This window comes from Zonotrichia albicollis, chromosome 4 (assembly GCF_047830755.1).
Source record: "Zonotrichia albicollis isolate bZonAlb1 chromosome 4, bZonAlb1.hap1, whole genome shotgun sequence".
Taxonomy (NCBI): domain Eukaryota; kingdom Metazoa; phylum Chordata; class Aves; order Passeriformes; family Passerellidae; genus Zonotrichia; species Zonotrichia albicollis.
This window is the reverse complement of record NC_133822.1, coordinates 7,220,036-7,234,384: the sequence shown is the minus strand read 5'-3', so window position 1 is coordinate 7,234,384 and position 14,349 is coordinate 7,220,036. Positions and strand designations below refer to the sequence as shown.

The 14,349-nt window shown below is 43.7% G+C and overlaps 1 protein-coding gene across 3 annotated transcripts in view; it reads right to left on the bottom strand.

Annotated features, from left to right (window-relative positions):
* CAMK1D (calcium/calmodulin dependent protein kinase ID) overlaps nt 1–13,562 on the bottom strand; it is a 220,173-nt gene extending 206,611 nt beyond the window's left edge. For 2 of the 3 annotated variants that reach the window (XM_074538739.1, XM_074538740.1), the window contains exon 1: nt 12,783–13,561. In XM_074538739.1, the coding sequence (XP_074394840.1) occupies nt 12,783–12,874 (92 nt within the window). In that variant the 5' untranslated portion in view covers nt 12,875–13,561. Of the gene's footprint in view, nt 1–12,782 lie in introns of all 3 variants that reach the window. The other variant, XM_074538738.1, reaches the window with a different exon arrangement.
* Between the last annotated feature and the right edge of the window lie 787 nt (nt 13,563–14,349).

The window sequence follows — 14,349 nt, the reverse complement described above, 5'->3', positions numbered from 1 at the left end:
ATGCCAGCAGATGGTATTATCCTGAACAAAATCAATTAAGGACATTTACAATATGTCAAAAGTGCAGCTACAAAAACAAAGTGTAGACCTGTACATCTGTTTCTTAATGAAGCCATGAGTATTTGACACTTAGCCAACAAACTACAATCTAAACACTACAGCAACACCAATGATAGATAAGGAAATACCAGGCATATTCAGATTCTTCAACAGTCACTACAAAATACAAGATGTTGAGCAGAATAACCAGACACTACTGGAAGTCCATATGTCATGCATTAATGTAGCTAAAATATAAGCATACGAGTTTTCAGTTTCACAGATTTTGTAAGGCTGTGATTTGCTCAAAATTTATAGAAAGAGGAGTCACATGGTAATAATAAGTTAAGAAATACCATTCTCTTCCATAACACAATCCTCTGGTGTATTTAAAAGGCTTCTTAGAACCCTGTCACCTTGGCTGAAATAAAAAGAAAAGCACTCACAATTCCCTCAAAGTTGTTATGACATCTCTGTTGAGAACGTGGTGACAGTACAAGAGGCAGGATGCGATACACATATGTCAATGGCATCTTGTAGATTATATAAAACACAAATGGACTGAAGGAATTCAGGAGTTATTTGTGCAGGGAACAAAAATCTCTGAGCTCCCCATGAAGAGGACAAGAGGTGGAAACATTTCATAGAGGGGAAAAAATTGTTTCTTCTGCGCCACAGCTTTGTTCAAAGTATTGAGGACACATTTAGGGAAGAAAAGGGTAAGACCAGTAAGGGTAAGAGGAGCTGAACAAGAGAAGGGTAAAATCAGCTGCTGAACATGGCCCTGTGACCACTGTGGCAGCTGCTATCAGTGTTTGCTGCAGATTCCCACCACTACAAACAGGGATGGGACCATCCCAGTCACACTCTGCCGCAATACAATGAAAACTCTGCTATTGAAAGAGGTGATGGCATCAACTCCAGAAACAATGGCTGTTATTTAGCTCCTAGGGAACTCATACCAAGTTTCTCCTATGTTAGCTGCCAAATGTACAAAATATTCAGAAATATATACACTAAATGGGATGGGTTTCTTTAAGGATCCTGGGAAATACAGCCTCAGCAGTGAAAAGCATACTTACACTGTACATCAGAGAAATGCATCATTCATTTTTACTGGGGCCCAGGTGACAGTCTCATTAGATCACAGATGGATTAAAGACAAATGATCTGGTGAATAATGTCACTATGGGCCATGTAGCACTTCATCCAAGCAGCACCACGGAGAACAGGTGACTGGGTGGGGATTGTAAGGATAAAAAACACAAGGCTCTAGAATGGCATTCTTGGAGGGGACCAAAAAAATGAAAACTGGCTCATATTTACATTTAATCTGCTTCATACATTGATTTTTGTCATGTTACCTGTCAAACCACTGAACAAACTGAATAATTGCTTAAGCAGCACTGATAGAGACGTGACAGATTATTCAAGCATTGTGATTCTTTGTTCTCATATATCTCATTAAGAAATGATGATTGGTTCCATTTACAGCTCTTAAGTTGAATTCAGTAACTACTGACACATGAACTCAACCTGGCATCTACTAATTTTTTATTGTTCTTAAGCAGAAATTGCTCCTGCCAAAGTCTCTCTTGCAAACCATTTCAGTGTAGTGGCTGATGTTTTTATAATGATGCAACACAGAAGGGAAAAAAAACTCCAACTGACTTCTCCACTGATTTACAGCACCCATGGAATGAAAACAAATAAAACTTCTTGTATTCTGTACTTCTCCCCTTCCCCCACCTCCTTTTTAGAGAACTATTTTTAACCAGTATTATTTCATTAAATAAGCTCACAGCACATCCCTGCAAACAGCTGAGCTGGCAGGAGGTGGGAACTGTCCTGTGGGATGTGTTCAGCCCCTTCCTCTTCTGTTGTGGAATTGCAAAGTTCCTTCTTAGCCTTTTAACTTTATAATGCTGTTTGAAAGCTCAGAGTAAGGAGCAGACAATGCTGCTATTCCAGCCTGCTGCTGAGTATCAGGGATTCTCTTGACTCACACAGGAAAACCTCCAAGCTGTGGAAATCAAAGGCAGAATTTTACAGCAACGTTGAGATGCTACAAATTATTGAAGAGAAAATAAGAGAGAACCAGTTGTGCTTTTGTGTGTCACCCTCTGACTTCAGGGAGATCTACAGTGACCACAAAGCCAACAGACAAGGAGACATCTGAGTACACATTTTACAGGCACTCTCCAAAGCCAAAACTGCAGGTTTTAGACAAGAGATGGAAAGCAGGGATTTGCTGCAGCAGAGGTAATGTGGAGATGGAGGACTGGAGGAGAGGGAAGGACCATTGTGCTTTTAATTTCTCATTAGTCTGGGTTCATCCCCATTAGCTAATTGAGCACAGGGGCACCACACAGTTTCTGCCTCCCCCTAAATGTAACCCAAATATGAAGAGAAATTCAAACTACAGAATAAATTAACAATATTCACAATGCTCTTAAACAGCTTTTGCCAAATGGCACAATTCATTGTCTATGCATTCATTAATGAAGCCAAACAACGTGCTGTTTGGCAAAAAAAAATGCTATTTATGGCCATATATCTCTATAATAAAAAATAATATATAGTATTATATAGAGTATATAATACTATATATACTATATATAGTATATACTATATATATACACTATAATATATATACTATAGTATATACAGAGTATAGTATAAATAAATATAGTAAAAATACTATATACATTATATATACTATATATAGTATATACTATATGTATACACTATAATAGATATACTATAGTATATAAATATATAGTAAAAATACTATATAAACAGTATTTTTAATATGTGGGTATACATAAATTTATACACTATATATATATATATATATATATATAATATTACACACACATAGACCTGTATCTACTTATATGTATATAGAGGGCTCCTCCACCTTCCTCACAACCACGTGGCAGAGCAAGACAAAGATGTCACAACACCCCACAACGTCCAGGGCAAACACTGGCACTGAAGCTGCCACTCATTTAAGTGGTCACTGAATATGATGGAAGTGCACTGGTGCACTACAAGCTGTCCTGTCCAAAAGACCCAAGTCTATGAATTTTTCCAGCTCATGAGCAAGGAGGGGGATTTAAAAGTCTCTAGAGCCAGTTAAGCTGCAGCTAAATCCCATTGCTCTGCTTTGCCCCTTTGCTCTCCTTTCATCTTTCCCCTCACCTGCAGAACCAATCTGTTCTCAGCTTCAGTGCCTGTTGTGTTCCCTTCCAGCAGTGGCAAAAGGGAGCAAATTTCCTTTCTGGGCACAAATCATCTCAGCTCTTACTCAGGAATCCTTTAATCACTTCATTGCTTTCCATTAAAAATACAAGATTCATCAGAGACACTCGTTCAGTGGACTCGCCTACAAAGCTCTCTAAGATTTTTTTTTCTTTCAGGGTCTCTCTCTTAACGGCATAAAATTTAGGTCTATGACATAAATTACATGGCTGTGGACAGGAAAATTAGCCAGTAAAATTACTCCAGATACACCTTAACATGCCCAAGACCAGAAGTCTCCCTGCAGTACCTCTATACCCTGTGTCTATGTGATTTTGAGAACCATTTTTTCAGCTTATTTCTAGGTACATCTCCCCTGACACCTAAATATACAGCTTCCTCCTTCCTTAAAGGCATCAGTCAAACCTGTGACAGGGGACATCTCCCTTCCTTCTAAATTATTCCTCTTTTGCTCCAGTGCCTGGGTCATTGGGCCAAAAGGAGCCACACCGTTTTTCTGCTCCATTAATGTTTTTATCTAAGCATCTTCCCATCATGCTTCAAGCAACTTGGCTAACAAGCTGTGTGTTGTTTGCCCCCCTCTTCTCTCCCCAGAAGAGATAAGAGGGGTTTGTGTTGCTTCATGGTGCTTTTTTTACATATGAGAGCATTTTATTTTGGGAGGGAGAGCTTGTTTGCTTTGCAATATTCAGGTTGCTATGTAATTATGCTAGAGAAGGTGTCTCAAAACACTATGGCTTACACCCAGAGAAGGAGGTGGTGTTTTTGTGATGCTCATCATCAGCCCATGGAAAAGCTTAACAGTGTCAGATTTTCCCCTCAAAAAAAAAAAAGTTGAACAAATTAATTACACCCCTACGGCAAGAAATCCCATTAAAGCAGAGGTGTAAGGCTGATGCTGATCCCAGAGCTTTAGATGGTCCTTAAGATAGCTCAGGCTGCAGCTACAAAATGTCCCAAAGTGAAAGACAAAGCCTTTGGATTTGTACAGGTGCTCTCCAAGAAAACAGCATGGAGAGCACAAATGGAGTTTAATGAGCTCACAGCGTCCTGTGCCACTGGCAGCACACACCAAGCACTGTGCTGTGCCTGAAATCCCCAAACACCACAGGCTTCGTGGCTGAGCTGCTTACCCTGAGAGGCTGGAGAGGACCAGAGTGAGCAGAGGGAGGAAATCTCCAAGCCAACTCAAAATAACAGTGAAGGATCACCCAGGGATGCTCCAGCAACCTCTCTCAGCTATGGCTGAATTTGATTAGCAACCTGTGCCTTCCCCAGTGGAGTTTTCCATATGGCTGCAAAGCCTCTAAGTGCTCTCCTCTCCCTTCAGCTCTCTTTTGTGTTGTTTGGGTTTTCTGTGTAATTTTGGGGTTTTTTTCACGGTTTTTCATCCAATAGATTCCATCATTTCTGCCCTTGCCCATCACAGTGGGGCAGCAGGGTCACAGCTGGTGAGTTTGTATGAAAAACATGCCTGGTTGAAGCTGGGTCCTTTGAATTATTTAAGCTGGGCTGGGAGGCTGGGATCCTGCTGGGAGCAATCCTGCATCACCCCAAGAGCTGCCTGGACTGTTCCAGCTCTTTATGGCTCTGGGCAGCTCTGGATTCCTCTGAGCAGCTGAAACAACACAGCAATAAAGCACCCACGCTGTTACCAACAGCCCAGAGACAGTGCTCTGCATCTCCAAACCTCAGCTAGTAAAGATGATTTATCTGTGATGACCCTGGGTGAATCACACACAAATAAATAGATTTTGAGGACCTTGGGGCTGACACAGTGCCCACTACTAAAAGGAAGCAGGAGAGTCCCCTGCATAAGGCTGGAGTTAGGATTCAGATGTAATTCCCAACTTTTGGGTGTTCAGGCTTGAAAGAATACGTCTTCAAATCCTCAACTTAAATTAGTGGGAGCATTAAGAGCAAGAAAATGAGAAGAATCCTGCAGAAATAAGTGCAAAGGAAAGGATCCAGCTGGGAGATGCCACAATTCTTTACCCTGTTGCTGCTCCTGGTCATTTGCATCATTACAAGCACCTCCTTTTTATTCCTCCTGGAGACACTAAGAAGACTGAAACTGTTTGGTTTCTCTCCCAATTTGAGATATTAGACAACCAAAACAAAAATTAAAATAGAAATAAATAAATCCTCAATATAACTAAGCCAGCATGTCTTAAACTGTTGATATTTTAACTGTGACCCATGATATTGCTCAGGAAAAGATCAGGCAAAATCAGTGAGCTACTATTACAGAGGATCCCCAGCACTGTGCTCAGCTGTTCTACACATAGATCAGATCCAAAACAGAGCTTCCCAGTAGCTTTTTCTTAGCACATCCAGTGTTTAAAAAAAAAAAAAGAAGAAGAAAAAAGGCTTTTTAACTCAGCCAAAAAATTCTGCTTGAGAGCATTATTTTGATTTAACCTTATACAATCTGTTTGGTGAGTAATTCTGGCATAAAACTCAATATGCAGCTTTCAACATGGAAACATCAGTGAAAGGGCCTTCAAAAGTTTATTAACAATCTGTTATTTATAGCTTTCTTTTTCAAAAGTGATTGGCACAACATTCGTAGGAAAATTATAGGAACCGCCAAGTCAGATAATAAAAAAACATATTGGTGTTAAGATTTGATGGAAAGGTTTTTAAGGAACACTATGATTGCTAGAAATGAGACATATTCTGATTGCTAAGCCAGCTATTTGTCACTCAACAACAGCCCAATCACACACATATGTTTGCAAATTATTGTTATTGTTGTTAATTATTATTTACAGAGAAGCACTGAAATGCAAGGTGGTTTGAATTCCAATGAAAATGACAGATCGCTGCCCCGAGGAATTTTTTATCCCTCCTTTCACTCATTACCTGTTTACCAACAGCACCCACTTAGTTCCAACTTGTTTTCCTGCTATCTAAAATGACTAGAAAATTAGGTCCTATTAAGTAATCATGAATATAAACTGTGAGTCACTGGTTAAGTGAATACCATTACTGGCAATAAATTCAAAATCCTATTATAAATGCCTGTTATTGTCAAGCAGACCAAAACAATACCACTTTATTCAATATTAATTGTATCCTTGGATGCTTGAAAGGATTAAGTAACCCCAACCAATATTCTGCACGTAGTCAGGAGAACTGGGTTTGAAGGACAACAAAAATAATTGAGGTCAGTAACCAAGGTGGAGAGAAAAAGAGGCAAAAAGGAAGGAAGACATACATGGAGAGATCTTTCTTTCAGCTCCTGTGTGAAAGCAGATGGAGGGTGAAGGAAGCAGACAGGCTGCTCCAGATGGCAGGAGAAGAAGGCTCTCACACCCACTGTGTTGTGGCTGTGATGGGAACAAGAGACTTTTGGTTAAAGGATTCCTGTAGGGCTCCAAGGAGTTGGGTTCAGCTCTGTCCACCACCTCTCCACCCTCTGGGTTTTGCTTGTTGGGAGCTTTTGGGGTGCCAGCTACCAAAAAAGCACCAGTGTTCTTGTGCATGATTTGTCCTACACAAAGAGAAGTCATGGAATAGATATTTGTTACTTTGAAGTCCTGAGGATTAAGTGTTGGCCAAGGCAAGGATCACATTTTCCGAAGCAAAAAATAGCAGGAGAAAACCCAAACTGTTTATTCCAACCCAACCCTGGTATCTTCCTATCCCCTGGCTGGTCAAGCACCCTCCTTGGCTGCACAGGTATGCAGGTGAGCTCAGACAGGACCAAGGCACACTTGAAAAAGAATATCCACAGAAAAAGAGACAAGGCAGGGGAAAAAATGAGGCAAGGCATCAAAATTTGCAGACAAACAGGCTGACAAAGGAAGCATGAGCACATATGTGAGCTGACAATACAGCAACTGTGTGTCTCCAGAGTTATGTATTCACCTGAAAGCTTTTGATTATTGAGTATTTTGAAACCTTAATTTCACATGATGAAAGAAAATTGGCCTTTAGGCTACACTGTTGCCCCAAACAAGCACTTTCCAGAAGTGTGAACCAGAGCTGGAGAGCTGTCAAAAATTCCTTCCCAGCAATGGCTGCCAAGTTTTTTTCCCAATCCACACCATCAGCCTTTAAATCCATTGGCCATCTTACTTTCCTTTCTTTCCCATTTCAATTCCAGCTGAACCCTCAGACCTGTTATTTTCTGTAACTGTTCAAGGAAGACCAACAATTTACATCAAAAGATACCAACTCATTATTTTTAAGCTTTCAAGAACAAACTGGATAGAAACCTATGCCAGGAGATAGCAAATAGGATTACCTGGTTTAAAACAAAATGCATCACTTTAAAGGAGTCCTAACGTATTTTTCTGCTTTCACTAAATACACAAACTAAAACATCTGAGTTGTTTCACACCACTAAGTTAAACATTAATATTTAGACCTCAGCTTTCACTCCTCCCACAGATCTGAGAGAGGTGCTATAAGCACCTCTTAGAAAGAATTATCCCTGACCCCAAATGGGTTTGACAGCGAGATTCCCAGAGTTATGGATTGTAAGGTCAGAAATGACCATGAACTCTCTTCCTCTGTAAACATGGACAAGAGGCACTTTCCTGCTGCTTGTAGCCTGAGAGCTTTCAGAGCTCCCAGAAAATCATCCCAGAGGAGATGAGATCTACCTGCCTTCATGGTTTGCTCCAGTGGTTCATCAGCTTTGCTCCTGAAAACCTGCACCTCAACTTCAGTCTACTGCATTTGCTCCCCTGAAGATTTTTTTTTTACGTGAAATATTTCTTTAATTTAAACAAACAAGGGAAAATACTGAACTGAGGAAAATATGAAACAATCTGACAGAGCCACTGAGGTGTCATAAAAGAGAGGCAGCAATTGCTGGTAATGTCAGCAGAAACTCAAAAATCAGACAAACCCTCAATCATCACAGGGGCCATCGAGCCAAGGCAAACACAAAAATCAACCTCTTTCTTCATGTCTTGAGAGCTTCCAAAATCAGTAGGGAAGAACTGAGTAACTTGCAGGGTGCCTCAAGTGAAATGATCTGTTGTGTGAGTCCAGCTGATGGAAAGACAGGATCTTTGACAAGAGGCAGCAGATCTTGAGGCCTCTGGTACCTCCCAGGCCCTCCTCTCCAGAGAGGGGTCCCTGCCAGGACCTGTGCTTGCCACCAGCCCCTTCTCACTGCTGGGAGCCCAAGCACAGCCCCCATGAGGGTCTGAGCACCCAAACCAGGCAGGAGCAGGACCAGGAGGAGCTCAGGAGAGGCAGGGTGAGGCTGCAGGGAGGGGAAGGCAGTGTGAGAGGACAGACAGACACAGCACGTACAGACACACAGCAGACAGCACGTACAGGTTCCTGACGGGTTCCTGTGCTCGTGTGCACTTGGGTGTGAGAGAGACAAAAGAGATCTTAGAGGAGGATGAGGAGTGACTTCATCCCACAGCATGAACCAGCACGTACTGGTGTGTGGAAGAGCCATGGAGGGTGCCAGGAGCCCATCAAATGGCGTAAGAGCATGGAAGTGACACAGATGAACCAAAAATTACCACAGAGCACCAGAGAAGAGAGAAAAACAGAACCACCCATATGTTTTCTCTATACTGTGTTTTAGGAAAGTGCTGGAAACTTATTTGAAGCATCTTATTTGTCTTCCCACCCAGCTCTTACTATGTTATGGCCATATCCATGCAGCTCCCTCTGTTATCCTTACTGAGCTTTAAGAATCCACCACACCAGTTTTAAGGACAGCACTGGTATTTTTATAATTACTAAGTCTGAGCCTTTCTAAATATTAGAACTCTGATGTCAATTAGGCCTAATTACAGGTATCTTAGAAATATGGGTTGATCTAATTAGGCAGACCAAGTGATGGAACCTTCCTCTTTGACTGCTGGGTGGCATGGTATTTCTTATTATTTCTCAGATGTCAAAATCTAAGGTTTAAAATGCCTTAGACATAATATATTTTAAATGTGGAGGGAAAAAAGTGATATTTCTGTGATCACTCATCCGATTCCTGCTATTGTGAAACCTCACATCTCTCAAGGGCTGAGGCAGAAATCCCCCTCTCCAGGCAGGCCCTCAATTCCCCTCTCAATTTGTCTTCCAGGGGGAACTGAGTAAAGCTACAATAGGTGAATTTGTGGATATTTAAAGAGACAAGAGTCAGATCCTCTTCTTTCCTCAAGCATACCTGTATTGACTTGGAAGGGACTCTAAATTACATTAGTTGAGGATCTGGCCCGTTGCTATGATTTTATCTTTCACTTATTTTCCTTATTTTTTCCTAGCTACTTTTTCATGATTTGTAATTTCATGTCAATGGCTTAGCAGCAAAGAGGTCAAGTTCCAAAAGGGGCACTCAATGAACCTGTGCACATGGACTGTGGTGCACGGTCCCACATGGAGTGAGAATGGATCAGGACCATCATACATATTGTAATACAATGACATACAAACTATAGCAATAATCATGTATTGTAAAATACACTAATATTGACTAATATTACCAAAACCTTTTGTTGACACTCTTCTTTTGTTGTACCTGAGAGATGGCAGCCCCAAAAGAAGATTGCACATGCTTTAATATCTGCATAAATACAGAACGGGGTAAATACAGGTTTGGGTACACCTGAGCCAACCACTGCATTGCTGGAACTTCTTTAGAAAAATATTATTGTACAACAGCAGAGAGGAAACAACACAGACCCAGCCACCAAAGGAAACAATTCTTTGGGTGGAAAAGAGCTGCTTTCTTACATCTGGGCATGACATCCAGCTCAATTTCAGCATCAATGTGGCTGGACATGATTTACAGGGATGCGTAAATAATTTATTCCAGCTCTGGAAGGGAGAGCCGGCTACTCATTAGAGTTTCCTTGAAGCCCAAATGATGTAATGATTAACTGACTTAGGATCTTTTTAATAATTCCAGCAAATTTCAATTCTCCCATGTTAAAGATCTGTTGAAGAGCTTTCATCCAGATGAAAGGCTCTTTTCTGAGAGCAAACCATTATTAAGGTGTACACACAGATTTCACATTCACAAATCAATGCACTTGAAACAAAATATGCTTTTAAAGTTTTTTTTTTTTTCACTTTCTTCCCTGATTTGGGGAATTAGTACTTTTCTTTCTCTAGCCAATTTTACCACAGGCAGTTAAGACAGCTGCATGAAACAGGGCTGTTTTTCTGTTTAAAGTGCTTTTAGCACTCTGGCATCCTGAAATGGAATGGCAGAGAAATGCAAAATACACTTACTACAATCCAGTACATTTCATTTGACATGCCAAGTTTTTCACTCCATGCTGGAGAAAAATCTATTAGCCAGTGAGATCAAGTGTTGGCTGTCCAACACAGTTCAGCTTTACAGTGCAGGAGGGACCAAAGCAGATTTTAACCCTGCTCCTAAATAATGCCATAGGAAAATTTTTTGGTGCAAATACTTTAAAGCTATTTATAATTATATAGTATAATTCCTATTTAAATACTTTATTATCCATAATTGAAAATGTTTCCCATCATTTAGGCTCCTGGACCCTGTCTATCTGCTGCTCAAATCAGTGAACCTCCCTTCACTGCCTTCAGTGGAAATGGAACAGGCACTTTAATGATTTGCACAGCAATGGCCTAAATTTTTTAGAAGCTTCACATCCTGGTAAGTCACACCAGACCTGGTAGGAACTGCAGGTGCTGCACTGGTGGGTGGCCAAGGACAGAAGCAAAACTCAGATTCAAATCTTCTAATTATCAGCCTGCCCTTGGAACCCAAGGAATGCACAACCAGAAGGTAACCCACGTGCAGGCTGCCAAACACACAGCTATTCATCATTAAATACAGCTATGGCTGGAAAATAAACCAGCTCTATTATCTCTATGTGGGCCCAGGTTTGTAATCCAATTATTTTAATTTTCTAAAACTTTCTAAATTGTCTGTTAAGTCAAGTTTGAAAACTTCACAGCTTCCACTCCCATCAGAAAGGACTTACCCACCAAACTGTGAGGCTCAGTTAATAGTTTGAGGCACAAATTTGCCATAATTAATGAATTTAATTTGCAACAGCCATGCTAACATGCACAACTATTAACTCTGACCAGCTTTACCTTCCTTGGGACCTACACCAGCTCCCTTTAACTACAGAGGGATCTGGATCAAGGCCACAGCATTAATTCCTCCTGAACCCCTTCGGCAGCACAAATTAACCCTTGCAGGTGGCTTCAAACCACAACCACAGAGATCTCAGAGGGATGTACAGCGGGAGCCCCAGTGAATTGTCCTGCTGCTCCAACAAACCTCAGAGATTCAAACTTTCCTCCCCAGCACCCCTTGGCTCAGGAAGGGCTCTGCACACCTAAGGCGACAAAGCAGGGCTCATCTCTCCCAGCACGGAATTCGCACAGCAAAAACTCAGCGAGGATGACAAGGATACATCACAACACTTGGCTCTTACGCTGCTTTTTTCTTTTTCAGAGACCTGGACAGACATTTATGTGATTTCCTAAGTGGGTGTTTTCTGGAGGGCTCTGCTATCCATGTTAAACCTCCAGCGTTTTTATAGGAAACCAACGAGCCCACGAACCAGAAATAACCTGCTTACAGGGAGCCTTCCCTTGGCAGCAGAAAGAAACTCAAATATTAATAATCAAAACTCAAAAAAAAAATAAAACTTTAATATTACAGTCAGAACTTGCTCAGCTGTGTTTTGGAAGCGGCACGGAGCGTACGAAAAGCCCTACTCGGGATTAACAGCGCTTGGTTTCGAGACACGCTGGAAGTTTCAATTAGAGCAGCTACGAGGAGCCCTGGCAATACAACCCAACTCTAATTTCAATATACGCACACACAGCCCGTGTGCCGGCTCCTCCAGCACTCCCGGCTCCCTACCTCTGTAATATCCTGAGTGAGAAAATGACTTTAAACAAAAATAAAACTCTTTGCTCAGCCAAAAAGGCTCCAGCCTGTACCCCGCTTCCTTGCACCATCTGTGCGTGTTTTTTCTCAGCCTTCAAAAAAAAAAAAAAAAACAAAAAACAAACCAACTCTAACGTTTTACTAATCTTTATGCCCCGCCACTATAAATAAAACAAATAAAGCCCAACAACAGTTAAGCATCGTAGCTAAAACACATCCAATCCACTCCGATTATTTCTGCTCGTCTGTCCACGAATAGCTGCAGCCATCGGCTTTAGGGGAAGCGTGCGAGTCAGACCGCATTTATTTACAGTTGCACTATCAAGCAAAAACCTCCCCCTGTCTCCTCTTTCTATGAATATTTTCAAACACTTGGGGTGTTTTATCGCTTTTTGGGGGACATGGCGGGGAGGGAGAGGGGTGATGCTAGCCCAGCCTGCCCCACAATTAATTCTGTTTTCCTGCGCGTTCCCAGGGCGCTGGGATGGACGCGCGGGGCGCGGGGCGCGGGTGCGCAAACCCCGCGCACAGACCCGCACCCACCCGCGCAGGGACCGCGCATCCCCGCGGGAAGGGACAGCGCCCGCCCCCGGCCCCGCAGCCCGAGCCCGCCACCTACGTCCCCAGCGTCTCCTTGAACTCGAAGATCTTCTTGATGTCCTCCGCCTGCTTCTTCCAGGAGCCGCCGCCGTCCCCGTTCTCGCGGGCCATGGCCGCGCCGCGCAGCCCCGCGGATGCCGCGCCGCCGGCTCCGAGCCCTCGGGCGGCTTTTGCTTTCTTTTCTGCCGCGGCGGCAGCGGCCGCTGCTGTTTCTTCTTCTTCTTTTTCCTCCTCCTCCGCCTCCTTCTTCTCCCCTTCCTCCTCCTCCTCCTCACACTTCCTGCCCGCCGCCGCTTTTATTTCCTCCGCGCTCCGGCGGGCTCCGCGAGTGTCACTTTTCCTGGGCTATTTCCTCCCAACTTTCTCTTCCCTCCCTTCCCTCCCCTCCTCCGCGCTCCCCCCGCGGAGCCGCTGCCGGGGCTGCCCCGTCCCTCCGTCTCCCTGCGCGCACCCGCGTCCGGGGTCACTTTGGTCCCTGACTGACCCGCCCCGCCGAAAACTCCCTCTTTTATTTGTTTGTTTGTTTTTCTTTTCTTTCTTTCTTTTTCTCTTTCTTTTTTTTTTTTTTTTTCTCTCTTTTGGAGGGAGGTCAGTGTTTCTCTTCCCCCACCCCCGTGCGGGGCCCCATGGGATGCTCAGCCTGCCGGGCGCGGTGCGGTGCGGAGCGGCTGTGCGTGGTTGTTATGGCAATGGGAGGAGGAGGAGGAGGAAGAGGAGAAAGCGGAGGAGGAAGAAGGAGGAGGCAGCCCCGCCGCTGCTCTGCTGCCTGGCGCTGCCCCTCCTGACTGAATGAAGATAATTCGCATTGCACCAAAACCACGCACGTCAAACGGGAGGGGAGGGAAAGCAGCGAGAGGGGAAAAAAAATTAAAAAGGAAAGCCAGGAAGGAAAAAAAAAAAAAAGGGGAAATTAAAAAGGCACAGCACAAGCGGCCGCGCTGCCTGGACGGGCTCGGATGCGCGGGGGCGGCCGTGCCCACCTGCCCCGCACACGCACACACAGCCCTGGGATGTGAAACCCATCCCTCAGCAGGGACCACCCTCACCTAGCACTGCCCCGAAGCCAGGGGCACCCTGAGAGGGGTCGGCAGCCCGGGATGGGGATGGGGATGGGCCCGGCCCTGGCCCCGCTCCCGCCCCGCCGGCACCGCCGCCCCAGCCCCGCATGGCTCCGGCCCCTCGCTCTCACACACCGGGATGGGATTATCGCTAAAAGCGGCTTTTTCTCAGCCACACTGAGACCTCTAGCGTCCTCTCATCGGGCACGGGCTGAGCTCTGATGCGGGCTGACGGGCAGAATTCGTCAGGCATCAGAAGGAATGATAGTCTGCACTAACTGAGAGATGTTTACAGTTAAGGTCTTTGGACTTCAGTTTTGGAATATGTGAGGCACTAAAAATGTGTAATTCTTTTGGGACACCCAAGTTAGGTGACCAAATCAGAGGCTTTGCTGGTGGCAGTACAGGCACTCTGGTGCTTCAGGGGCAGCTCCAAACCTCATCATCAAATCATGACCTGACAATAAATCCAAATACAAGGAGCTAAATAACATTTACTTTAAAACAAATGTGTATGCATTGTATGCA